General features: G+C 43.0%; 2 protein-coding genes across 8 annotated transcripts in view; one reads left to right on the top strand and one right to left on the bottom strand.

Annotated features, from left to right (window-relative positions):
* The window catches only part of MCUB (mitochondrial calcium uniporter dominant negative subunit beta), a 124,738-nt gene extending 123,029 nt beyond the window's left edge, over positions 1-1,709 (top strand). For both annotated transcript variants that reach the window (XM_032254783.1, XM_032254784.1), the window contains one exon: positions 523-1,709. In XM_032254783.1, the coding sequence (XP_032110674.1) occupies positions 523-600 (78 nt within the window). In that variant the 3' untranslated portion in view covers positions 601-1,709. The remainder of the gene's footprint in view (positions 1-522) is intronic.
* Positions 404-23,632, bottom strand: CASP6 (caspase 6). 6 transcript variants are annotated; one of them, XM_032254777.1, is made up of 8 exons: positions 23,404-23,632; positions 17,536-17,630; positions 10,696-10,738; positions 10,207-10,353; positions 9,292-9,368; positions 7,437-7,612; positions 3,530-3,689; positions 404-2,257 (listed from the first exon to the last, which is right to left on the bottom strand). In XM_032254777.1, exons 1-8 carry the CDS (start codon positions 23,508-23,510, stop codon positions 2,019-2,021), a joined length of 1,044 nt encoding a protein of 347 aa, XP_032110668.1. In that variant the 5' UTR covers positions 23,511-23,632; the 3' UTR covers positions 404-2,018. The 6 variants fall into 6 exon arrangements, with proteins under 6 accessions (XP_032110668.1, XP_032110672.1, XP_032110671.1 ...); XM_032254781.1 differs by lacking the exon at positions 17,536-17,630 and adding an exon at positions 10,903-10,951 and having other exon boundaries at positions 23,404-23,579; XM_032254780.1 differs by lacking the exon at positions 23,404-23,632 and adding an exon at positions 10,903-10,951 and having other exon boundaries at positions 17,536-17,602.
* Between the last annotated feature and the right edge of the window lie 1,257 nt (positions 23,633-24,889).

The following is a 24,889-nucleotide window of genomic DNA, read 5'->3' as shown; positions in this document are numbered from 1 at the left end:
AAAAAAAAAAAAAAAAAAAAAAAAGTTTTAAATATAACACTTTAAGTTTTATTAAGGTAATAAAGTAGAGTTAAAAAGATCCATATATAAAATTGAAATATTTATCCCATCACTTTGGGAAGCCAAGGTGGGCAAATCACTTGAGTCCAGGAGTTCAAGACCAGCCTGGGCAACATGGCGAAACGCCATCACTACAAAAAAATATCAAAAAAAATTAGGGAGTCATGATGGTAAGCACCTGTGGTCTCAGCTACTTGGGAGGCAAAGGCAGGAGAATCACTTGCACCAGGGAGGCGGAGGTTGCAGTGGGCTAAGATGGCACCACTGCACTCCTGCCTGGGTGACAGAATGAAACCCCATCTCAAAAAATAATAAAAAAAAAAGTTTAGCCATTTGCCAGTAATAGTTTTAATATTTTATTGCTGTAAGGAGATGTTAAGTTTATAGAATTCCTCTCAAGCAGTAATGTTAGTATGTTTCTCATTCTTTCTGACCACATGCTTTTTCTTTTTCCCATGACAGGCTAAAGAATCCCTGAAACAGGTGCGCCATTCTCTCTATTTGCAAATGCAAGTAGAGGAACTCAATGAAAAGAATTAATCTTACATTTTTAAATGTCATTGGATTTTCCACTATGTATTGATTTTGCAACTTAAGATGTTTTTGAGTCCCATGGTTCACTTCAATTTGATTGTTCAATTGTTTTTTTGGTTAATAAATTCTTGTAAAACAGAAGTATTGTTTGAAGTTCGCAACTGAGATTTTTACTTTGTGGATTTTTATGATTTGCTAATGTTAGAAAGGGCTTGTATGTGTCTATCAAAGCAACAGTGGTTGCTGTTAGCCAAAAATCCTTGTCACCTTGTCCCATGTTTATTCTCTATATGGAGATGAAAGGGTCTGTGCTTGGCATTCACTTTCACTCTTAGACATCATTTGGAATCATCTTTTAAAAAAATTAGAGACCAGGTCTTGCCAAATCAAACTCCTGGGCTCAAGCAACCCTTCTGCCTCAACCTCCTATGGAATCATCTTAACTTTTTTTAATATGCAATCGTTGGGATTAAGATCTTTTTATCATTTATCAAAAAGGCATAAATGTTCACTAACCATAAAGTATAGTTGATAGTTTTTGAGCTTCAACTGAAACTGTGTATATAAATGATGGCTTTTGAACCTGCAAATCACAAGTTTCAGGTATCAAAGCCCAAACACTTAACTTTCTTCGGCCTCTGTCAGGTTATTAACAAAACAGTATTATTCATATTCTGTATATCATATTAATAAGAATTGAACCTAAAGGGTAACATCTATTATTCTATTAATGTGATCGTGTGTGAAGAATGGGTCTGATGACGGTTGGACTGTTTCTTGGAACTTAACATGGAAGATGCTGACAGAATCAGAATTTGCAGATGTTTGGCCTATAGTGGCTAAGAATTACTATTTTTCTGTTTCATCCTCAGAATGCCATATAACAATTCTGAAATGCTGATTTTTTAAAAAGTAGGAATTAAAGCCATACACAAAATGTGGTAATTCACATGTAGATGAAATATTAAACATTTATATGACCAAGTAAAAACTACAAATTACACAAATGAATAAGAATGTTAGAAAAATGTAATAAAATATGAATTTCAAATATTTTATAAGGGATGATTTAATTATTGGATTTCAAAAACCTTTAAAAACAACTTTTATAAAAACTTTCATTTAAAATGTGACAAAATACTAATTAAATCAGCCAGATTTTTGTGTAATCCTACTTTTTTGTAATACTAAAAAGTATTACAAATGCTTGTAAATTATTTAATTTCCTGAGGATTTTGTTTCTGCATATCAAACCCTTTCCCCATGGCCAACATGAACTATTTTTTTTTTTTTAAGGCAGTTCTTTGCTGGGCACTAAACATTAAAACATTTGAATCACTGACCATATGCTTAACCTAACGATATTTATATAAAAAGAAGAGAAAGACATTTTCAATACAGACTGTAAGATAAGATCACCCCTATTAATTAGACTTTGGAAAGAAATGCAGCTTTTTAGTTAGCATTGAGGCAAAGCAAGGAACCTGCTTCTTCCCAATCGCACTTGGGTCTTTGCAGAAGTCCACACGGCGCTGAGAAACTTTCCTGTTCACCAGTGTGAGGAGTTCTGTGAACTCTAAGGAAGAGCCATATTTTCCCAACATCTCACACAAATCTTGAATGTACCATGAGCCATTGATCGTTTCCCGGTGAGAATAATATCCTAAAAAAATGAGGAGGAAAATGTTGCTGTAGTTTTCCGGCTTTCAATTACTATGAGTGAAAACTTTATAGAAGTGTAAGTTCTTAAAAATCCTTAGAAAAGACTAAGATATGTCCATGATATATATGGTTAAAAATTTTTTTTTACTCTTCTCAAATGGGGAAAGAGTAATTCTATAGTTTTTTATATATGGGGTTAATTCTATATAATTTCCTCCATTTCCTAAAAAATTCCCAAGATAGTGAGACAATGATTTGAGAGACATGAGATTACTAGAAAGAAGCCAAACAAAATTATTTACTATGAAAGCAAAGAAGAACCATTATCAAAATATTTTTCAGCTGGGCATGGTGGCTCACGCCTATAATCACAGCACTTTGGGAGGCTGAGAGAGGCAGATCACTTGAAGTCAGGAGTTTGAGACCAGCCTGGCCAACATGGTGAAATCCCGTCTCTACTAAAAATACAAAAATTAACTGGGCTTGGTGGCGGGCATCTGTAATCCCAGCTGCTTGGGAGGCTGAGGCAGGAGAAACGCCTGAACCGGGAAGGCAGAGGTTGCAGTGAGCCAAGATTGCGCTACTGCACTCCAGCCTGGGAAACAGTGAGACTCTCTCAAACCAAAAAACATTTTTCATGCTTGGGTGCAATGGCTCATGCCTGTAATCCCAGCACTTTGGGAGGCCATTGCCAGAGGATCACTTGAGCCCAGGAGTTTGAGACCACCCTGGGCAACAAGCAAGACCCAGTCTCTAAAGAAAAATTTTAAAATGAGCCAGGCATGATGGTATATGCCTATAGTTCCAGCTACTGGGAAGCTGAGGTGGGAGGATTACTTAAGCCTGAGAAATCAAGGCTACAGTGAGCCATGAACATGCCACTGCACTCTAGCCTCAGGGACAGAGTGAGGCCTTGTCTCCAAAAAAAAAAAAAGCTTTCCATGACAATTACCACAATGACACTACCACCCTCAGTAACTGCTGGTAGGCTGCTAATATTAATGTAATTATACTCGTTGCTTAATATCTCAGGAATGCTTTTTCTGTAAGGTATTTTACACTTTCACTTATCAGTCTGTGCCCTGTCAAAGAAATTCTAAGTCTGTGAGCTTCAGGATGGAATCACTATGTCCCAATAGAAAGACCTGACCCATTTAAATGAAAGTTGCCAGGAAAAAAAAAAAAAAAAGACCTGACCCAAACCAATCAAAGGTGAAACTTACAGGACCTTAGACAAGAGAGGCAAATGATGTTTGTCTTAAACACCACACACCTTCTGCAACAGAGTAACACATGAGGAAGTCTGCTCCAGCAGGCAGTGTGTAAACGGAGGCTGCATCCACCTCAGTCACGTTGGTGTCCAGCTTGTCTGTCTGATTATCTACGACATCCAAAGGAATGACCGGTACATCGTGCTGGTTTCCTCGACATGCCTACAAGAGGAGGGAAAAAAACCACCTCTTTGCCTACTGTTTCCTTCCTAGTGCTTAATGTGTTCAGTGAATGTATAAGCCAGTACACCTTCATTACAACAGTAACCACATGCTGAGCATTTCAGAAGCAATACCTTCAGGTTTAAAGGGAACTTAAAGCCAACAAAGCTGTTTCCCTACTTATGTTTTCTTTTAGTTAATAAGAACAAATTGGCATCCCCAAGTATCATTAAATTATGTTTGTTGAAAGGTATACTGTAGAGGAAAAAGCTTGCGGCACACCCAGGGCACACTGCGTTACCTTCCCTTTGAAAAGCTCTAGTATTTACCTAAGCATTTGTTTAGTCAGACAGTATTTCCAGATGGTTTTGCTTGCCTGGCTGCTGCTATAAGTTGTTAGGAGTTAAAATGACATCCAGTCTGACCTGAGGAGATGCACCTTTTTCCTTGTGTGCCCGTTAAAAAGTGAGGTATCAAATGTTTATCCACTAATTCTGACTCAATTTACATTAAATTTAGACTCACTCAGAATTAACGTTAAATTCTGACTCACAAGTGACTACTTTTACAGGCTGAACTGTGTTCCCCAAAAATTCGTATGTTGAAGTCCTAGCCCTAATACCTCAACTATCACTGTATTTGAAGACAGGGCCTTTAGAGGTGATTAAGATAAAATGAGATGATATGAGTGAACCCAAATCCAACATAACCAGTTGTCTTCATAAGAAATTGGGACACAGACATGCATAGAAGACCATATGAAGGCACAGGGACAAGACGGCCACCTGCAAGCCAAGGGAAGCCACAGAAGAAACCAACCCTCCCCACACCTTCATCTCAGACTTCTAGCCTCCGGAACTGTGACAATAAATCCCTGCTGTTTAAACCCACAGTCTGTGGTACTTTGTTATGGCCACCCTATACACGAATACAGTCACCTAATAAGATTCTGCTGTAACATTATAAATGCATCAATCAGTTCTGAAATGGTTGAAGAATTATAAACATCAAAAAAGTCCCAATTTCAAATCAAAAATAAATAGAAAATCCCTAATATCCCATTTTTATAGGGAGATTTTAATCTTGGTATCAGCAGGCTTATTTACAGGCCTTGTTTTCTACTGTCCTTCCTAAATATAACATAGAACACCTTTAACCTGATGACATCACCTGCCAAGTCAAATGCAGTAAGAGGGAGCCTTTACTGAGGGCTTACCATATGCCAGGCACTATTCTAAGTGGCTTTCATTCATTAAGTCAGGTGATTTTGCCCTCACAACCACCCCATGAGACAGGTGCTACTTTTACCCTGGTTTCACAGATAAGAATCTAATGCATAGAGAGAGAAAATAACTTGGCAAACAATTTCCTTCCATTGTGACTTTCTTCCCATAGTAGCTCATTAGTTATTTCCAATTCTCTTGTTTGACAGTGTTGGCCACTGCTTTTTCATGAAACAATCATGTAATTCTTTGTTTCTGACTTTTCCCCTGGTGTCCATCCTCCTCAGTATCTTCCCTCTTCAGCCCATTAACTCATGGGTGCGCCGTGGTTTTGTTTTACACTCATTTTTCAGGCTATATTCAACATGGGTAAGCTCATCTAATCCCATGGCTTCCATGGCCGCCACCTGATTTATTTCTCCACCTGAGGCCACCTGTCTTAGGTTGTACACCTGTATCACCAATTCCATGTCCCACAGATACTCCAATGCAGGTGTCCAAACCAGAAATGAGGCAGTCATCCTTCACTTCTTATGGCCATTTCCTTGCCCCAAAACAAGGCTTTATGGTAGGATGCGAAATGAGTTTCATGTTTGATACGGTTTGGATGTTTGTCCCTTCCAAATCTCATGTTAAAATGTGGTTCCCAGTGTTGGAGGTGGGGCCTGGTGGAAGGTGACTGGATCAGCGGGGAGGATCTCTCATGAATGGTTTAGCATCATCCCCTTGGTGATAAGTGAGTTCTTTTTCAGGTCACATGAAATCTAGATATTTAAGAGAGTCTGAGACCTCCCCTTTGGTGCTCTCTTGCTCCCACTCTCACCATATCATATGCTGGCTCTCCGTCACCTTCCACCATGATTGTAAGCTTCCTAAGGCCTCACCAGGAGCAGATGCCAGCACCATGCTTCCCGTACAGCCTGCAGAACTGTGAGCTAATCAAATCTGTTTTCCTTATAAACTACCCAGACTCAGGTATTTCTTTATAGCAATGCAATAGACTAACATAATGTTGTTTCATGTTCTCTATGTCATTCATGGTAATACAGAATTGTGGCACCGGCATGTCAGGTTTCTCTTTTGTAGGTCAAAATTTGTAGCAGGGTGCAATGGCTCACGCCTGTAATCCTAGCAATTTGGGAGGCGGAGTTGGGCAGATCACGTGAGGTCAAGAGTTCAAGAGCAGTCTGGCCAACATAGTGAAACCCCATCTCTACAAAAATTAGCTGGACATGATAGTGGGTGCCTGTAATTCCAGCTACTTGGGAGGGTGAGGTGGGAGAATTGCTTGAACCCGGGTTGGGGGTGGGGTGGAAAGGTTGCAGTGAGCCAAGATTGCACCTTGTACTCCAGCCTGGGTGACAGAGCGAGACTCCATCTCAAAGAAAAAAAAAAAAATCCTTAATGATGTGCCAAGTAATAATCTATGCAAAAAAAATTTTTTGGGTCTTATTTTTCTGAGACAAAATCTCGCTCTGATGCCCAGCCTTGAGTACAGTGGTGTGCTCTCAGCTTCCTGCCGCCTCTGCCTCCCAGGTTCAAGCAATTCTCGTGCGTCAGCTTCCCGAGTAGCTAGGATTAGAGCTGCCCACCACCATGCCTGGCTAATTTTTGTATTTTTAGTAGAGATGAGGTTTCACCATGTTTCCAGATGAGTCTTGAATTCCTGACCTCAGGTGATCTGCCCACCTCTGCCTCTCAAAGCACTGGGATTATAGGCATGGACCACCATGCCCACCAAAAATACCTTTATCCCTAAAACCAATTTGGCATAGGGGAAACAATCTTGGTTTAAGGGAAAATGTGAAAGGGATGAGACAAGGCTTAATCTTCCATTCTTTACACTGCTTTATATGCTCTCTGCCTCCCAAAGAAGCAAACTTATTCTGATGATGCCTTGCACGGCACTATTCCATCAGCAGGTACTTTTTCCAGTGGCTCTACCTTGACACCAGGCTTTGCCAGGGAGTAGCCTGCTAGTTACTTTATGAGTTGCTTCAAATGTCAATCCAAATGCTGTCATTTTATAATACAGATAATGTGAGTGTCAATTATTACTAAGAGCTCAAAGTGCAACTCTGATTGGCCAGAATTCAAAAGTGGCCTGTCCAATTACTGGAGAAAGTTACTTTCAAAATTGGCTTTTAGACCTTTATCATATGTTCAGAATAACAGACTTTATAATTAAGATGATAATGTAGACCGGGCGTGGTGGCTCATGCCTATAATCCCAACACTTCGGGAGGCGAGGCATATAAAGAGGTAGGTGACAAGGTCAAGAGATCGAGACCATCCTGGCCAACATGGTGAAACCCTGTCTCTACTAAAGATACAAAAATTAGCTGGGCGTGGTGGTGTGCACATGTAGTCTCAGCTACTCAGGAGGCTGAGGCAGGAGAATCACTTGAACCCAGGAGGTGGAGGTTGCAGTGAGCTGAGGTCACACCATTGCATTCCAGCCCAGGTAATGGTGTGAGACTCCACCTCAAAAAAAAAAAAAGATTGATAATGTAACCAGTCTTACCTGAATGATAAATATCTTGGGTTTTCCAACAAGGCTCCGACACTTGTCTCCTTTGAACAAGCCAGTTAATGTCTGAATTTCAATTTTAGCATCATATGCATAAACGTGATTGCCTTCGCCATGGCTCAGGAAGACACACATAAAGCAATCGGCATCTGTGTGGCTAGAGGTTGACACTATAAAGGCCCCAAAAGAGAATATAGAAATGAAAATACGATGCCTGTTATCTACACATAAAAATTCCGTTTACTAATACTAAAGTTACATCCACATGATTGGAAAGGAGAAAATATTATTATTGTCTCTTTTTTGTTTTGTTTTTTTTTGAGACAGAGTTTTGCTCTTGGTGCCCAGGCATAGGCTGGAGTGCAGTGACATGATCTTGGCCCACTGCAACCTCTGATTCCTAGGTTCAGGTGATTCTCCTGCCTCAGCCTCCCAGGTAGCTGGGATTACAGATGCATACCACCACACCCAGCTAATTTTTGCATTTTTCGTAGAGATAGGGTTTCACTATGTGGCCAGGCTGGTCTCGAACTCCTGACCCCAGATGATCCCACCACCTTAGCCTCCCAAAGTACTGGGATTACAGGCGTGAGCCACCATGCCCAGCCTATTCTCTAATATGTATAAAATATCCGTCATGAAACTTATTTTAGTCTGTAATCAAACAGAATAATTTATACCCTACTATATCTGATTGTTTTAAAAATCCATATTAAAGTTCAGAGCAATAGAATTTGACCAAATTTCATTAGCCTTTTAAAACACAGAATGATGTGGAAAACATAAAGCGATTATGATAGGGAAGCTCACTTAAGATCCAAGTTATTTTGGCAATAAACTAAAAATTTCCTTGAATTAGCAGAGACCTTAGAGCAGACTGGAAAGACCCAGGAACTGCTGCTCAACAACTCCCCACGTGCTGCTGCACTTTCACTATAGGAATACAACACTTAGGGCTGGGCATGGTGGCTCAAGCCTGTAATCCAGCAGGTAGATCACTTGAGGCCGGGAGTTCGAGACCAGCCTGGCCAACATAGTGAAACCCCATTTCTACTAAAAATACAAAAATTAGCTGGGCATGGTGGTGAGCTACTTGGGAAGCTGGGGCAGGAGAATCGCTTGAACCCAGGAGATGGAGGCTGCAGGGAACCAAGATCACGCCACTGCACTTCAGCCTGGGGGACAGAGTGAGACTCTGTCTCAAAAGATGACAGCACTTAGAACTTCCAAAAGTGTTCTCAAGGCCAGGTGCAGTGACATAAGACTGATGTCCTCCAAAGCTGCTGAGCAAAGTAGAAAAGCTGGTAAGCAGACAAAGTTAAAATGATACGCAGTTTAAAGAAGAGCTCTGAAGAAAGTTTAATTATGCAAATATAATGGTTGGCAAATGATTTGAATACCCATGGCATGCAGTGATGATTATAATATAGGTTGTAATTAGAATACCTACCCCATATTGATGTTGTGGGAATTAAAGGAGGTAATGTATGTAAACCAACACTACTTGGAAACCAGTGAGAAAATGGGGCCTGAAAGGAGTCAATGCGAAAATGTAGTATTTGCTTTTAGGCTTTTACTGCCAGTTGAAGGGGTCATCTCATTCACTTCTACAGTAACAGACTGTAACTAGTGGTATGCTAAATATAGACTTTAGAGGCACAATTCTTTGCAAGGGTCTCTAAATGTGCTGGCTAACAGAAACATAGATGCACACCCAAAACCTGTAACCTGTGCTAAATTAACACCTTTTTTTGGTCACACAAGTAATTACTTGTACCTGTCTACAGAGAGGATAAAGGACTCAATCTCATTAGAGGAAGATGAACTATGTAATAGCAAAACTACCTACCCTCATGAATTCTGAGCAGTAGTTCTTCTGCTTTAAGATCGTTAAAGCATTTCACTTCAAATCCTAGATCTGAAAACCTAGTGATATATTAAATGAAATGTTAGCCTATAAACTTTTCAAAGTCATCATATACCCTTACTTTGGAGGAATCTATACACATTTTGACACATCAACTTGCTTTCTTTAGGAGAAAAGAAAATAAATATAACAATGGTGATTTTCCCTTCATTCACCATGGTAGGAAAGGATTTAATCATAATGATAGCCAAATCAATTTAGAGTATTGTTATCTACTATGCAAATGTTAGTAAAAATGCAAAGCCTGAAAAAAAAAAAAAAAAAAAAACGCAAAGCCTGTCAACATTTAATAGAACAGACTAAGGAAGATCACTCAGGCAAGTTCCTAAGGGAGGCTACAAAGTGAGGCCCATCCTTAAACATTTCATCTGTTATCTCATTAGTGTTGACAAGTTATAAGTAACTTTTTTCCCTACTTCTAGGAGTCTGGAATTTTAATTAAGAACTTTTTTTTTTTAAGTTTTCTTTTGGAAGCCTGGAAAAAAATTATTTTTTATTTTAGAGACAAAGTCTCACTCTGTCACCCAGGCTGGAGTGCAATGGCATGACCACAGCTCATCACAGCCTTGAACAGGATCCTGGGCTCAAGCCATCGTCTCCCCTTCAGCTTCCAGAGTAGCTGGGACCACTGCCACCATGCTCAGCTAATTGATTTTTATCTTTTGTAGAGACAGGGTCTCGATCTGTTGTCCAGACTGGTCTCAAACTCCTGGCCTCAAATGATTCTCCCACCTTGGCTTCCCAAAGTGCTGGGATTACCAGCATGAGCCACCACACCTGGCCAAAAGTAACTGCGTTATCACTTAACTGCCTCATCTTGATATGCAGATAAACTACCTGCGGGTAAGATTGTCTCTGTCGGCGCTGGTGCCCCGCCTATCTGGCAGTGTTAAGTGCCAAAGGAACCTCTCATGATTGAAGATTAAAGCAATTCCTCTCCTCCTGTGGTCCATTTTGTACTTTTCTGCCGGATCAAATATTTCTCTGTTAATGAAAAGTTCAAAAACAATCACTTCAAGTCATATTAAATAATGAGCCCCTCCAAGTTCTAGGTCCAGCAACCAGGAATAACCACGTGGCTCAGAACCAAGCTCTCGCTCTAGGCTCATGCTGTGCCAATTAATACATATTCTGAACATCACTCCAGGTCACTCGACAACCAGGGGCAGCACAAGCTGTCTATCTACAAATCACCTCCCCAAAGCTAAAACTTGGCCTACTCAGTTCTACTTTCCAGCGCCCAGGACCCATTCTTGCTTTTATTTCTGGAGGCTGACCATGACCATCAAAGGAAGAGACCTTTATTAGAGAAGAGCACAGCTTTACCTTTCATAGAAGGCATCTGTTTCTGTCATGTTTTGTTTCCCACCTATTAAAAAAAGTTGATTTTTGTTAATTATTTTTTACTGTGGCAGTAAAAGATAGTAGGAACTCCCATCCTCCTTCCAACTCCCAAACTCTAAGACCCTTCTGTTTTGATTAGTTTAAAAGCCAAAGTATATGACGAGAAGGAAATTAAAGAACACTGCTTACTAATAAACTATAAATTAACAGCTCTATGCTTTCTCACCCCCAACTCGACCTGCAAAATAACAAACAGAAATGGAGAAAATAGTACGCAAATGCGTTCACTGCAAAATATGCCTAGAGTAACATAGATCTGTGATTATGGAGTTAAAATGAAACACGAAGTTGCTTTGTTATGCAGAAAATGTTTTTCCACATATTTTCTGAAACAAAGAATTGAGTCCTACGGGAGAACTGAAATTCAGTTTGCGGCTACTGCTGGATTACCAGTGGCGAAGGCCCGGAAGAGGTGGACGAAGGGAAGGGCAAGGGTGAAGACATGGACCTTGAATCTCCCGCATGCCACATCTGCATTTCCAACCCTGTAAGGGGAGCCTTCTGCTCTCCATGCCACATCTGCATTTCCAACCCTGTAAGGGGAGCCTTCTGCTCTCCATTCTTTTTTTTTTTTTTTTTTTTTTGGAGACGAAGTTTTGCTCTTACTACCCAGGCTGGAGTGCAATGGCCCGATCTTGGCTCACTGCAACCTCCGTCTCCTGGGTTCAAGCAATTCTCCTGCCTCAGCCTCCTGAGTAGCTGGGACTACGGGCGCGCGCCACCATGCCCAGCTAATTTTTGTATTTTTATTAGAGACAGGGTATGTTGACTGGGATGGTCTCAATCTCTTGACCTCGTGATCCACCTGTCTTGGCCTCCCAAAGTGCCACACCTGGCCTGCTCTCCATTCTCAATCGGACTTCCCTACTCCCTGGACAGCCTTCCCACTGAATTCCCCTCCACTCTCTAGAGCAGTGCTATGTCATGGAACTGTCTGTGATGGCAGAATTGTTCTGCATTTGCACTGTCTCATAAGGTAGCCACTGGCCACCTGTGTCTGCTGAACACGTGAAATGCAGCTAGTACAACTGAGGAACTCAACTTTAATTTATTTTCAATTAATTTAAATTGGCCAGTGGCTTCTACAGATGGACATTGCAAAAAGTGTTGCATCTTCTACAACAAAGGCCCCATCCACTCATGGATCTGTTTTTACCTGATAGTGCAACAGCTTAGAGGGGAGACACTAATGAATAAACCAAAATATTAGCAGTATAGCAAGATGCACCCTTCTGCTGAGGAAGAAGGACCCTAAAGCATGGACTCTTGCCCATCATCTCCTAGCTAAAAGGGTTGTGTTCCCCTCTCCTTATGGATCTGACCATTACTAGCCCCATCACCTGATTGTTCTAACCTCATTTCTCCTTGAAAAATATACAAGGTGGAGAATTCAGTTCAAGTCCCCTTTAGCCTCCTCCTCCTCGAACTGACCCAAGCAGTCAGACCCAACTATGACCCCACTAAGCCATCCCTCTGTCCGTACACCCTAAGTCACTTTTGCTCAACCCTGTGCATCAGAATTCCTGGTGTAGGTGTTAAAATGCAGATTCCTGGATCCTGAGACAGAATCAGAATCTTGGAGGAAGGAGGTGACAACCTGCATTTTTCACAAAGTGATTTTTACACTAAAGTTTGACAGCCAAAAGCAGCCTCTCCAACTGGTCCTCCCTGTGGCACAGCAGATGAGAAAGCTGTTTAGTACCCAGTACCCAGGTGCTTCCTACTCCACACACCGCTCTATGAAGACAGCACGGGGATTTCACTCTTTCCATTTACAAAAGCTGTCGGGATCTACTGCCTTTTGATAACCTCACCTGTGGGTCAAGATGGCCAAGGGGAGACCCATGTTAATTCTAGCTGAATAATTATAAGCTTGCTTGGCTCAGAGTACACGAACTAAACCGTATTATTGGTGCAGTTAATTAGAAATCAAGCAGAAACAGGAGGCCTAAGGTAAAGACCATCCGAGAGCGCAGTAACACCGGGGAACACCGAGGGGTGCTTGCAGAGCAGGCAATACTGCTATGGCCCCACGAATGCCTTCTCAACGTGGAGACTGTATGAGGGCCTCGTAAAGAGGGATTGGTCAAAGATCTGGGAGAAGGGAGGTGACCTCTGCTCACAAGATCACAAGATCGGGGAGGGTCTTTGCAGATGGGAACTGGGAAGGAGGAGAAAAGCCTTGCAGGGCAGAGATCACAGAACACCTCAGGCTCTGCCTAGGTTCTGAGAATATGGAGTGATTTTAATTGCTCTATTTCCTTAATCCTCCGGAGACAGAAGCCCCTTGATTTATTGGGTGTGGTCAGACCAGGTGGTTCCTCATTCGCTAAAGTTCTGATGCAGCTGTACCCTGATAACAATTGGTGATAAACTCAGAGCACCAGTTTAGCATGTCTTAGAAGGATCTCAAGTGCCCCCCCCCCATCTTACCTATCCCTTCACCCTCCCACACCCGTAAGATAAATGAGATTATGCACATAATAAAAGTGTTTGGAGCCGAGTTCAGGGCCAACGTGGTTCCCACTTTTGCGCTGGTCCCCTGGACCTATGCTATAAATTCTACTCTTGTGGCTCTCTTTATTTCCTTTTCTCAATCCCTCATCACTGCCAGGACTAAGGGCACCCATGTGCGGGGTTGGGGCTGGTACCCAACACTCATCTCCTTATCTTTTAACCAATTATACTATAAAGAAACAATAACTTCAAGAAAATTAAACCCATATGTCCAAACCATCCTTACCCACTAAAACTCTGCACAACTTGGAAAGTACTGTGTCTTCCTTGGTGGTAGCAGGCCAGTGACTCACCTCCTGGGGCTGCTGCTCCATACGGACTGCTGAGCAGAAGGCGGCTCACAGCCTACCTCGAGAAAGCTGGGCCAAATAGCTGCTGAGCAAACTAACTCAAGTCCCTGAGGGTGAAAACACGGGGGATGTATTCTTGCTTGGGTCTTTAAAACTCCTGTTTCTCATATGCTCAAAGTAGCTTCACAGTTGTTAGCTGACATAATAATGGAAGACATGAATTTGGGTAGTCACAAATATGCTCACGTTAGTCAAGACCTACAGGCTTAGGAATGGCTAACTAGCATTAAGTAGCTGCTCAAGAAAATCTGTTTAAAATGACGTTCGGGCTGGGAATAGTTGCAAACTTATAGTCCCAGTTACTTGGGAGGCTGAGGCAGGAGGATCTCTTGAGCCCAAGAGTTCTAGGACATAGTGTGCTATGACTGCCGCTGTGAACAGCCACCGTACTCCAGCCTGGGTCAGAGCCAGACCCCATCTCTTAAAATCAGACATTCAGTTTCAAAGTTAACAGATTTGGCAACCTCAGTGAGGAATTTTTTAGGTTTTTTTGTTGTTTTTGTTAATGCTATGGATGTAGGAAAAAGCCAAGGCTCGGGACACCTTGGTTCTGACCCTGGCCAGCTGTAACCTTCACTCTCGCAAAGTGTACCCTGCATACTGCAGTACCAAGCAAACACTGAATCAGAACAAAAGGCCATGGAACAGATGTCAGGACCTAAGTTCCAGCGCTTTTCTGGAGTTGATAAACTTTACCCACAGGTTTCAGAGAAAATAATACATCAGGACTACTGGCATGACCACCTTGAGCTGTGTATACCAGGCAGACAAGCTTTCCAGAAGGGGACACTTAACAAGTATCAAAATGCTACATTAATATTTATTTTTTATTACTATTTTTTTTGAGACGGAGTCTCGCTCTGTCACCCAGGTTGGAGTGCAGTGGCGTTCTCTCCACTGACCACAACCTCCACCTGCTGGATTCAAGTGATTCTCCCACCTCAGCCTCCCGAGTAGCTAGAACTACAGGCATGTGCCACCATGCCCAGCTAATTTTTTTTTTTTTATTTTCAGTGAGACAGGGTTTTGCTGTTGTCCTGGCTAGTCTCAAACTCCTGGCCTCAAGTGATCCACCCCCCTTGGCCTCCCAGAAGTGCTGTGATTACAGGCATCAGCCACCAGGCCTGGCCTGCATTCATATTTAAAAACCTGGATAAAATCAGAAATAGCTTTGTTGACATGGAGAAAATAAATTTTAATGAAGGAGCTACCCTCTATTCCAGATGAAAAGGATTTTTTTTTTTATCTGTTATCTACTTATCAAAAATGTGCCCTTCGTTAAACCTGATTCTTGACCTCTTTTCACCTTTTTTTGAGACAGAGTCTCCTTCTGTTGCCCAGGCTGGAGTGCAGTGGCGCAATCTCGGCTCACTGCAACCTCTGCTTCCCGGGTTCAAGAGCTTCTCCTGCCTAGCCTCCGGAGTAGCTGGGACAACAGGTGCCTGCCACTGCGCCCGGCCCTTTTTTCATTTCTATTCCTTTCCACGATAATGTAACTATCACCTCCTTATTCTTAATTTAGGTTTCGCAAAACTAATCACTCCTTTTTTCATCTCACTCTAATTTGATAATCCTTCCAGATAATCCTGCCAGCTACCATTGGTGGATGGCCTGACGCCTTAGATACCTCATCCCACAGCTCCACAGTCCAGGAACAGGAACAGAGAAAGTGGTCCAGGCTTGTCAAGGGCGGCGCAGTGGAGTTGGGAAAGCCTGGTCCACCAGCCGATACCAAAGTCTCTGCAGGCCCAGTCTCCACGCAGCCCCTCCCACCCCAGCCAGACCAGCTATCTTTCTAAACTTGGTTCAACTTCCCAAACTACTTCAAGTCATTCTACTGTCATCGTCTTCATTCACGAAAATCTCCCGATTGACTCTATCAACAATATGCTTAGTAACCCTACACTGAGAAAACCCATCAGGCCTAGAACAGGCGCTGAGGAGTGGGGTGGAGAAACAAGAGGAAGGAAGCAGATGAGTGGAGGGGAAAAAAAGAAATGGAGTGGGAGAGGTGGTGACTAGTGGCGGCCATCCGGGACCCCTGCACCGGCTTCCCGATCCTCGAGATTGCGACTGGATCCTGCACTGTGCCTCCCGTACAAGGCTACTTATCTACTTCCTCTGCGACCATGTGACTTTTACAACTTGCTTCTGGAGCACTGCTTCCTTAGCGCAGCAAAATATAAAAAGCTCTGAAATAAAGGCACTCTAACCAACTGCAGGCGTTTCTTTTTCTTTTTTCTGATCCGAAATCTCACTCTGTCGCCGAGGTTGGAGTGCAGTGGCGTCATCTCAGCTCACTGCAACCTCTGCCTCCCGGGTTCAAGCAAATTTGCCCCAGCATCCCAGGTAGCTGGGACTACAAGCGCGCGCCACCACGCCCGGCTAACTTTTTTGTATCTTTAGTAGAGACGGGGTTTCACCATTTTGGCCAGGCTGGTCGCGAACTCTTGACCTCAGCTGATCCGCCCTCTTAGGCCTCCCAAAGTGTTGGGATTACAGGCGTGAGCCACCACGCCCGACCGACTGCAAGCGTTTCGACCTTTCGTTTGTCTTCCTCTGGCCAGGTTTGAAGTTTCTAAACTTTACCAGTAATAACTAATAAGTGACACAAAGTACCCTCTCAGCAGTTATTCTGTAGAGAAAAGTTATTGTGGTTTTGGCACAAACCGACAGACAGCAGCAGGTTTCCTGGATGCAGAAGAGATACCGGGTGTGCTGCCCGCCAGGAACCGGCCTTCGCCTCCAGCTGAAGCACGGGTGCACCCAGGGGCCTCTGCCCGGGCACCCCGCGGGCCAGTTATGCTTTCCTTATGACTCGGCGGAACCCCTCCTTTTCACTTTTCGAAGTGAGCAAACAAATATCCAATCCCAAAAGTCATCATTTCAAGCGGCCAGGCGTGGGGGAACGCCCCGCCCGGGTGAGGCCAGCCTTTTCACGTTTAAACAGCCGGGGCGCCCCGAAAGCACTCACCGCCCGGAGGACAAAGGCGGCAGGGGCACGCCCCGGGGCCTGCGCCGCTACGCGGGACCGCGAGGAGGCGGCGGCCAAGTCCCCGAGTGTTTCTTAGACTGGAGCGCGAAGCCGCCCCCACCCGCCCGAGCCCTGCAATGCAAGCCCCCAGCTTCTCCAGGCCGCCCCGCAAAGCCGAAGGAACCCGCTGCCAGCTGCGGCCCGCGCGCCCGCCCCGCTAACCCGTGTTTCCCCCTACGCTGGAGCAGGACGCAGACCCGTCCGGCACCCCCTACCTACCTGCGGGGCGCACCTCGCGGGGCCCCGACGCCGTGCTCATCGCGACCAAGGTCGCAGCCAGACGCTCGGTCCTCCACTTCCTGAAACCAGGGTCCCTCAGCGAGGGCCCGGGCCCCGCCCCCGGCCCTTCCTCTGCGGCCCCGCCCCCTGCGCCGAGCGGGCGCCTGTTGATTCTGGCTCCGCGCCGCCTGGGCTCTCGCCGCGTCGGACCGGTCCTTCCCCGTTAGCTCCTCCCGGTTGCTCCCGAGCCGCGGGGACCAGAGCGCGGGGGCGGGGAGAGGGACGCGGTCTCCGCCTCCAGACCGCACTAACCGGACCCTGGGAACAGCTGCCACCTGGGGGACACACAGACTACCTAGCTCGAGGCAATTTCGCAGCACTTGTGTGAGCTGGGCCTCATTCAATCCCAGCAGCTGCAAACGTTTGCTCTTGCTGACTCTCTAGAGATACAGGCATAGATTGTCTTATACCGCTTAACAGATACTGCCTTTATTTCAACAACACTGGCTCACTCTGTGTCTGTGTCACATTTTGGTAACTCGCAATATTTCAAAAATTTTCATTGTTATTATGTCTGTTATGGTGATCTGTGGTCTTTAATATTATTTTAATTGTTTTGGGGGCACCATGAACCACACTTACATAGGAAGGGGAAATGAATCCAGAAGCCCTGTATGTGTTCGTACTGCTCCACTGACATTTCCCTACCCTCTCCCTCTCCTGGGGCTTCCCTATTCCTGGAAACACAATATTGAAATTGGGACAATAATCCTACAAAGGCCTCTAAGTGTCCAAATGAAAGAAAGAGTGTGTCACTTTAAATGAAAAGCTAGAAATGTTAATCATTAACGTTAATGAGGAAGGAATGTTAATGAGGAACGAATGCTGATAGGCAGAAAGCTAGGCTTCTAGCTCGTTAGCCAAGCTGTGAATATAAAGGAGAAAAGCCAGGTCATGAATGCAAAGGAAAAAATTTTGAAGGAAATTAAAAATGCTACTCCAGTAAACATACAAAAGATTAAAAAGCTAAACAGCCTTATGATATGGAGAAAGTTATTGTTTGTCTGGATAGAAGATAAAACCAGCCACAATATTCTCTTAAGCCAAAACCTAATCCAGAGCAAGGCCGTAACTCTCTTCAATTCTATGAAGGCTGAGTGAGGTGAGGGAACTGCAAAAGAAAAGTTGGAAGCTAGCAGAGGATGGTTCCTGAGGTGTAAGGAAAGAAGCTATCTTCATAAAAGTGCAAGGCGAAGCAGCAGGTGCGAACGTAGAAGCTGCATCAGGTTATCCAGATCTAGCTAAAATCATTGATTGAAAAAGGCAGCTACACTAAACAACAGATCTTTTGTTTTTGAGACGGAGTCTCCCTCTGTCACTAAGGCTGGAGTACAGTGGTGCAATCTCGGCTCACTGCAACCTCTACCTGCTGGGTTCAAACAATTCTCCTGCCTATCCAAGAAACTAGGATTACAGGCATGTGCCACCACGCCCAGGCTGATTTTGTATTTTTAGTTGAGACGGGGTTTCACCATATTGGCCAAGCTGGTCTTGAACTGACCTCAAGCAATCCACCTGCCTCGGCCTCCCAAAGTGCTGGGATTACAGGTGTGAGCCAACATACCTGGCCAAAACAGATCTTAAATGTAGATGAAATGGCCTTCTATTGGAAGAAGATTCCATCTAAGACTTTCATAGCTAAAGAGAAGTCAATGTCTGGCTTCAAAGCTTCAAAGAACAGGCTGATGCTCTTGTTAGAGGCTAATGCAACTGGTGACTTTAAAGCCAACATTCATTTACCATTCTGAAAATCCTAGTGCCCGCAAGAGTTATGTTAAATGTGCTCTATAAATGGACCAACAAAGCCTAGTAAGTAACAGCAAATCTATTTACGGCATGGCTTACGGAATATTTTAAGCCCACTGTTCAGCTCAAGTGCTCAGGAAAAAAAAAAAAAAAAGTTCAAGATATTACTGCTCATTGACAGTACACCTGGCCATCCAGGAGTTCTGTTAGAGATTGTCTATCTGTATCAGACTGATGCTGTTACCATGCTTGCTAACACAACATCCATTCTGAAGCTCATGGATCAAGGAGAAATTCTGACTTTCAAGTCTTATTATTTACAAAATACATTTCATAAGGCTATAGCTGTCATCGTGATTCCTCTGATAGTTCTGAGCAAAGTTAATTGAAAATCTTCTGGAAAGGATTTATCATTTGAGATGCCATTAAGAACATTCATGATTCATGGGAGGTCAAAATATCCACTTATGGTATTTAACTAGAAATGGGGGGGGGAAGGGAAGAAAAAAATGAAAATTTAAAAATATATGTATTAGCCACAATGGCTTATGTCTGTAATCCCAGCACTTTGGGAGGACGAGGTGGGAGGACTGCTTGAGGCCAGGAGTTTTGAGACCAGCCTAGGCAACAAAGCGAGACCCTGTCTCTACAAAAGAATTTTTAAAGGCAGCCAAGAGTGGTGGCACATACCTGTATTCACAGCAACTCAGGATGCTAAGGTGGCAGGATTGAGTTCAAGTTTGAGGCTGCAGTGAGCCGATTGTGCCACTTCACTCCAGTCTGGGTGAGAGTAAGACCCTCTTTAAAATATATATATATAATTATATATAAAAATATTTAAAAATATTTCAATTGGCACATTGGGTGGTATTTCACGGGCAGGACAAGATGCCTACCCATTTTATATATACACACATATATTATATACAGGTATATATATATATATATCTCCACATTAACATAAGTTTGAAAGAAGTTGATTCCAATCCTCATCAATGATGTTGAGGTGTTCAAGACTTCAGTGGAGGAAGTCACTGTAGATGTGGTGGAAGTAGCAAGACAAATAGAATTGGACTTGGAGCCTGAAAATGTGACTGCATTGTTGCCATCTCATGGTAAAACTTTGATAAATGAGGAGATGCTTTTTATGGATGAGCAAATAAAGTGGTTTCTTGAGATAAAATCTATTCTTGGTGAATACTGTTTAAATGACAACAAAGGATTCAGGGTATTAGTTGACAAAGCAGTGGCAGGGTTTGGGGGGATTGACCCCAATTTTGAAAGGTGGGTGGGTAAAATGCTATCAAATAGCATCACGTGCTACAGGAAAATCTTTAGTGAATGGAACAATCAATGGATGGCCAGAAGTGGTGGCTCACGCCTGTAATCTCAGCACTTTGGGAGGATGAGGCAGGCAGATCACTTGAAGCCAGGAGTTCAAGACCAGACTGGCCAACATGGTGAAACCCTTTCTCTACTAAAAATACAAAAATTAGCTGGGCACAGTGGCAGGCACCTGTAGTCTCAGCTACTCAGGAGGCTGAGGCACAAGAATTACTTGAACCCAAGAGGCAGAGGTTGCAGTGAGACAAGATCATGACACTACACTCCAGCCTGGGTGACAGAAGGAGACTCCATCTCAAAAATTAAAAAAAAAATCTAAAAATAAAAAAAATAAAAAGCAAACTTCCTTAAGAAATTGCCAGTCATCCCAGCCTTCAGCAACCAGCACCCTAATCAGTCAGCAGCCCTCAACAAGACACCCACCAACAAAGACTATAACTCGCTAAAGGCTCAGATGATCCCTAGAATGTTTTAGGAATATTTTTAAATTATGATATATACATTATTTTTTAGACATGTTATTACACACTTAATAGACTACACTTTTAGTATAAACAACTTCCATATGCACTGGGAAACCACAAAATGTGTGACTATTGGCATGGAACCAAACTGGAAATCTGAGGTATGCCATAGGGGGTGGTGCGTGTGTTCCTGCAGTGCCAGTTACTTTGTAGGACTTGCAGTAACTTATTTTATTTATTTATTTATTTATTTTTTATTTATTTTTTTTTGAGACGGAGTTTCGCTCTTGTTACCCAGGCTGGAGTGCAATGGCGCGATCTCGGCTCACCGCAACCTCCGCCTCCTGGGTTCAGGCAATTCTCCTGCCTCAGCCTCCTGAGTCGCTGGGATTACAGGCAAGTGCAACCATGCCCAGCTGATTTTTTGTAGTTTTAGTAGAGACGGGGTTTCACCATGTTGACCAGGATGGTCTCGATCTCTTGACCTTGTGATCCACCCGCCTCAGCCTCCCACAGTGCTGGGATTACAGGCTTGAGCCACCGCGCCCGGCCGCAGTAACTTATTTTAAATTCTTTGTTTGTATAGGGGACTTGGGCCAAAGTAAACAGGACGTAACTCCTGGAATTTTTTTTTTTTTTCTTTTCTTCGAGACGGAGTTTTGCTCTTGTGGCCGAGGGTGGAGTGCAGTGGCGCAATCCTGGCTCACCGCCACCAACGCCTCCCAGGTTCAAGTGATTCTGCTGCCTCAGTCTCCCGAGTAGCTGGGATTACAGGCATGCACCACCATGCTCAGCTAATTTTATATTTTTAGCAGAGATGGGGTTTCTCTATGTTGGTCAGACTGGTCTTAAACTCTGGACCTCAGGTAATCTGCCTGCCTTGGCCTCCCAAAGTGCTGGGATCACAGGCATGAGCCAAGTCTCGCTTTCATAGGTAGAGCTAATTCAGGGACAAAATCATGCAGAAATTCACAGAATGATGAGTGTCTCTAGATTATCGCGTTTCTTGGAGCGAATGTGTTGTCCTACCCATAAAATACGACCCAGTGTGCCAATAAGGTGCCATGGGGTGCTCAATATCGGATTTAATCTAGCTCCTCCTTGGGTGGCTGGCTACTGTGAAACATTTACTTTGGCAAGGCTTTCAGATTTGTTAAAATGGTGGCTTCATCTATTATAATTCCTCTGGACCTTGTAATTTAAAAAGCAACCAACCTTGGAGTGGGAAAAAAATTAAAATGTGTTAAGACACCATTTCTAATACATTAAAATAAGTATAAGAAGTACTTAAGAAACAGGTATAAATCTCATACTATTATTTGGGAGAGAAACATCTAATTTGATAACTTCTACATATGCTTGTGGTTCAAGTCTTAATGTCATTAGAGTATGAAATCCAAGAAGGGTTTTTACTCAAACCATTTACTGTTCATTTCATTGTGTGCATAAAATCAGAAATCACTTAGTAACTTATTCTGCAATGAAGACATGAAATATCCCTCTCTCTCTTGTATGGTGGTTGTGATGATTGGGTTAAGTGACTGTGAAGAGCTCAATGAATATTGGTTATTAGCACCATCTTGTACTCATTGGAAACAGAAGTGGCATTTTTTGGTTTGCTCATTACCTACCCCAGTTGCCTTGCATGTAGCTCAATATTTAGCCATTGACTTTGATTCAGGGTTTTAACATTTACACGCTGGCTTTTATCTAGTCTGAATGAGTTATTTGACCACCAGAATTTCTGGTCCTTTGGCCTCACTTTCCGGGTCTCTGTTTCAGTCCTGAAAACACTCCCTCTACAGGAGTGGAACTCCAGTTGGCTGACTTCCACTTACCTGAAAAGAGCAGACGGAAGGAATTTGTCATTTTTTTCTCCCAAGTTTCTTATTATCTCAGAATGTTACTACTATAGTCTGTGGTTATGTATTTTAAAACGAGATTTTTGTCTACCTTTTTTTCCCTCATTCACCACTGATCAGAATTTTGTCTATCTTAAAACATAAATAAGCCGGGTGCGGTGGCTCGCAACTGTAATCCCAGCACTTTGGGAGGCCGAGGCGGGTGAATCACCTGAAGTCAGAAGTTTGAGAATAGCCTGGCCAACATGATGAAACCCCGTCTCTACTAAAAATACAAAAAATTGGCTGGGCATGGTGGCGGGTGCCTGTAATCCCAGCTACCTGGGAGCTGAGGCAGGAGAATCGCTTGAACCAAGGAGGTTGAGTGAGCTGAGATCACACCATTGCACTCCAGCCTGGGCAATAAGAGCTTCATCTTGGGGGGTGGGGGGACATAAATACGAAGCATTTTCTTGGGTACTTATTTTGGAGTTACAAATGTATAATTTTAGCCTCTTAAAGCAACAGCTAGCCACAATAAAATGGCTAAGTCCCTGGGACTGGGAAACGGGCTGCCCAGGTTCTAGTCATGGATCCCCCATTTTATTTGCTATTAGACATTCAATATGTAATACAACTTAACCTCTCATAGCCTCAAACTCATTGCTGTAATATGGGGCCCAAATCTACTCGAGAGTTTGAGACAGTAAATGCCCAACTCCTATGACAGTACTGAACCCATAGCAAGCTTTCAGTACCTTATTTTCAGCACTCACGATCATCTAAACTACTTCCCAAGCTGCAGTCTATGAACCATCAATATTAACATCACCTGGGGACTTGTTAGAAATGCAAATTCTCCCATCTTCCCGAGGCCTACTGAATCAGAAACTCTGGGGGTGAGGTCCAACAGGTGCGTTTTAAAAAAGCGCTCCAGTGATTCTTACACGTGCTCATGTTTGAGAACCACTAACATAGACTGGAATCCAACCAATCACTCTCTTCCCTCTCAAAGAATAAAAATCCCCAAAGCAACTCCGTTAAAATTCACATACACTAAGTTAACTGATAGGATGACTTGATTCCTCCTACATCTGAATAGTTTTCCATGAAAGTGACTTATTGAAACTGATTTGTCCTCACATCTCAAGCATGTCTTCATTACGGCTTCTCTGTGCTCAACATCTCCTTTATGAAATAAACAGAGCCATCTCTGTCCCTGGAAGAAGTGTGTCAAAAGATTTTAAGGAGACGAGCATTATTGGAAGACAATATATTACTTTAAAATATAAGGCAGATCAACCAGACAGAAAATTAACAAGGATATCCAGGACTTGAACTCAGACCTGGACCAAGCAAACCTAATAGACATTTACAGAACTCTCCACCCCAAATCCACAGAGTATACATTCTTCTCAGCACCACATCACACCTACTCTAAAATTGACCACATAATTGGGAGTAAATCACTCCTCAGCAAAAGCAAAAGAACAGAAATCGTAACAAACAGTCTCTCAGACCACAGTGCAATCAAGTTAGAACTCAGAATTCAAAAACTAACTCAGAACCGCACAGCTTCATGGAAACTGAACAACTTGCTCTTGAATGTTGACTGGGTAAACAATGAAATGAAGACAGAAATAAAGATGTTCTTCGAAACCAACGAGAATGAAGACACAACATACCAGAATCTCTGGGACACATTTAAAGCAGTCTCTAGAGGAAAATATATAGCAATAAGTGCCCACATGAGAAGCAAGGAGCGATCAAAAATTGACACCCTATCATCAAAACTGAAAGAGCTAGAGGAGTAAGATCAAAAAACCTCAAAGTCTAGCAGAAGACAAGAAATAGCTAAGATCAGAGCAGAACTGAAGGAGATAGAGACACAAAAAGCCCTTCAAAAACTCAATAAATCTAGGAGCTGGTTTTTGAAAAGATCAACAAAATAGACACACCACTAGCCAGATTAATAAAAAAGAAAAGAGAGAATAACCAAATTGATGCAATAAAAAACGATGAAGGGGATATCACCACAGATGCCACAGAAATTCAACCCATCATCAGAGATTATTACAAACCACTCTATGCACACAAACTAATAAACCTGGAAGAAATGGATAAATTCCTGGACACTTGCCTCCTCCCAAGCCTAAACCAGGAAGAAGCCGAAACCCTGAACAGACCCATAACAAGGTCTGAAGTTGAGGCAGCAATTAAGAGCTTACCACCCAAAAAAAGCCCAGGTCCAGACAGGTTCACAGCCGAATTCTACCAGACATACAAAGAGGAGCTGGTACCATTCCTTCTGAAACTATTCCAAACAATACAAAAAGAGGGAATTCTTCCAAAATCATTTTATGAGACCAACATCATCCTGATTCCAAAACCCGGCAGAGACTCAACAAGAAAAGAAAACTTCAGGCCAATATCCATGATGAACATAGATGCAAAAATCTTCAATAAAATACTGACAAGCCGATTGCAACAGCACATCAAAAAGCTTATCCACCATGATCAAGTAGGCTTCATCCCGGGGAT

This window comes from Sapajus apella, unplaced genomic scaffold (genome assembly GCF_009761245.1).
Source record: "Sapajus apella isolate SASKATOON/1434 unplaced genomic scaffold, GSC_monkey_1.0 scaffold87, whole genome shotgun sequence".
In the NCBI taxonomy this organism is placed as follows: domain Eukaryota; kingdom Metazoa; phylum Chordata; class Mammalia; order Primates; family Cebidae; genus Sapajus; species Sapajus apella.
Note: the sequence above shows the minus strand (reverse complement) of the source record. Positions and strands in the feature narration are given on the sequence as shown.

Excerpts from the sequence above, each read along its gene's own strand:
- CASP6 (XM_032254777.1), bottom strand. The coding sequence starts at position 23,510 with ATGAAGACATGCTTGAGATGTGAGGACAAATCAGTTTCAATAAGTCAC. Across the intron at positions 10,739-17,535 it reads GATTCATTTCCCCTTCCTAT|GTGGGAAACAAAACATGACA; the intron begins GTAAGTGTGGTT and ends TTTTTTTAATAG. Across the intron at positions 2,258-3,529 it reads GTGTTACTCTGTTGCAGAAG|GATATTATTCTCACCGGGAA; the intron begins GTGTGTGGTGTT and ends TCATTTTTTTAG.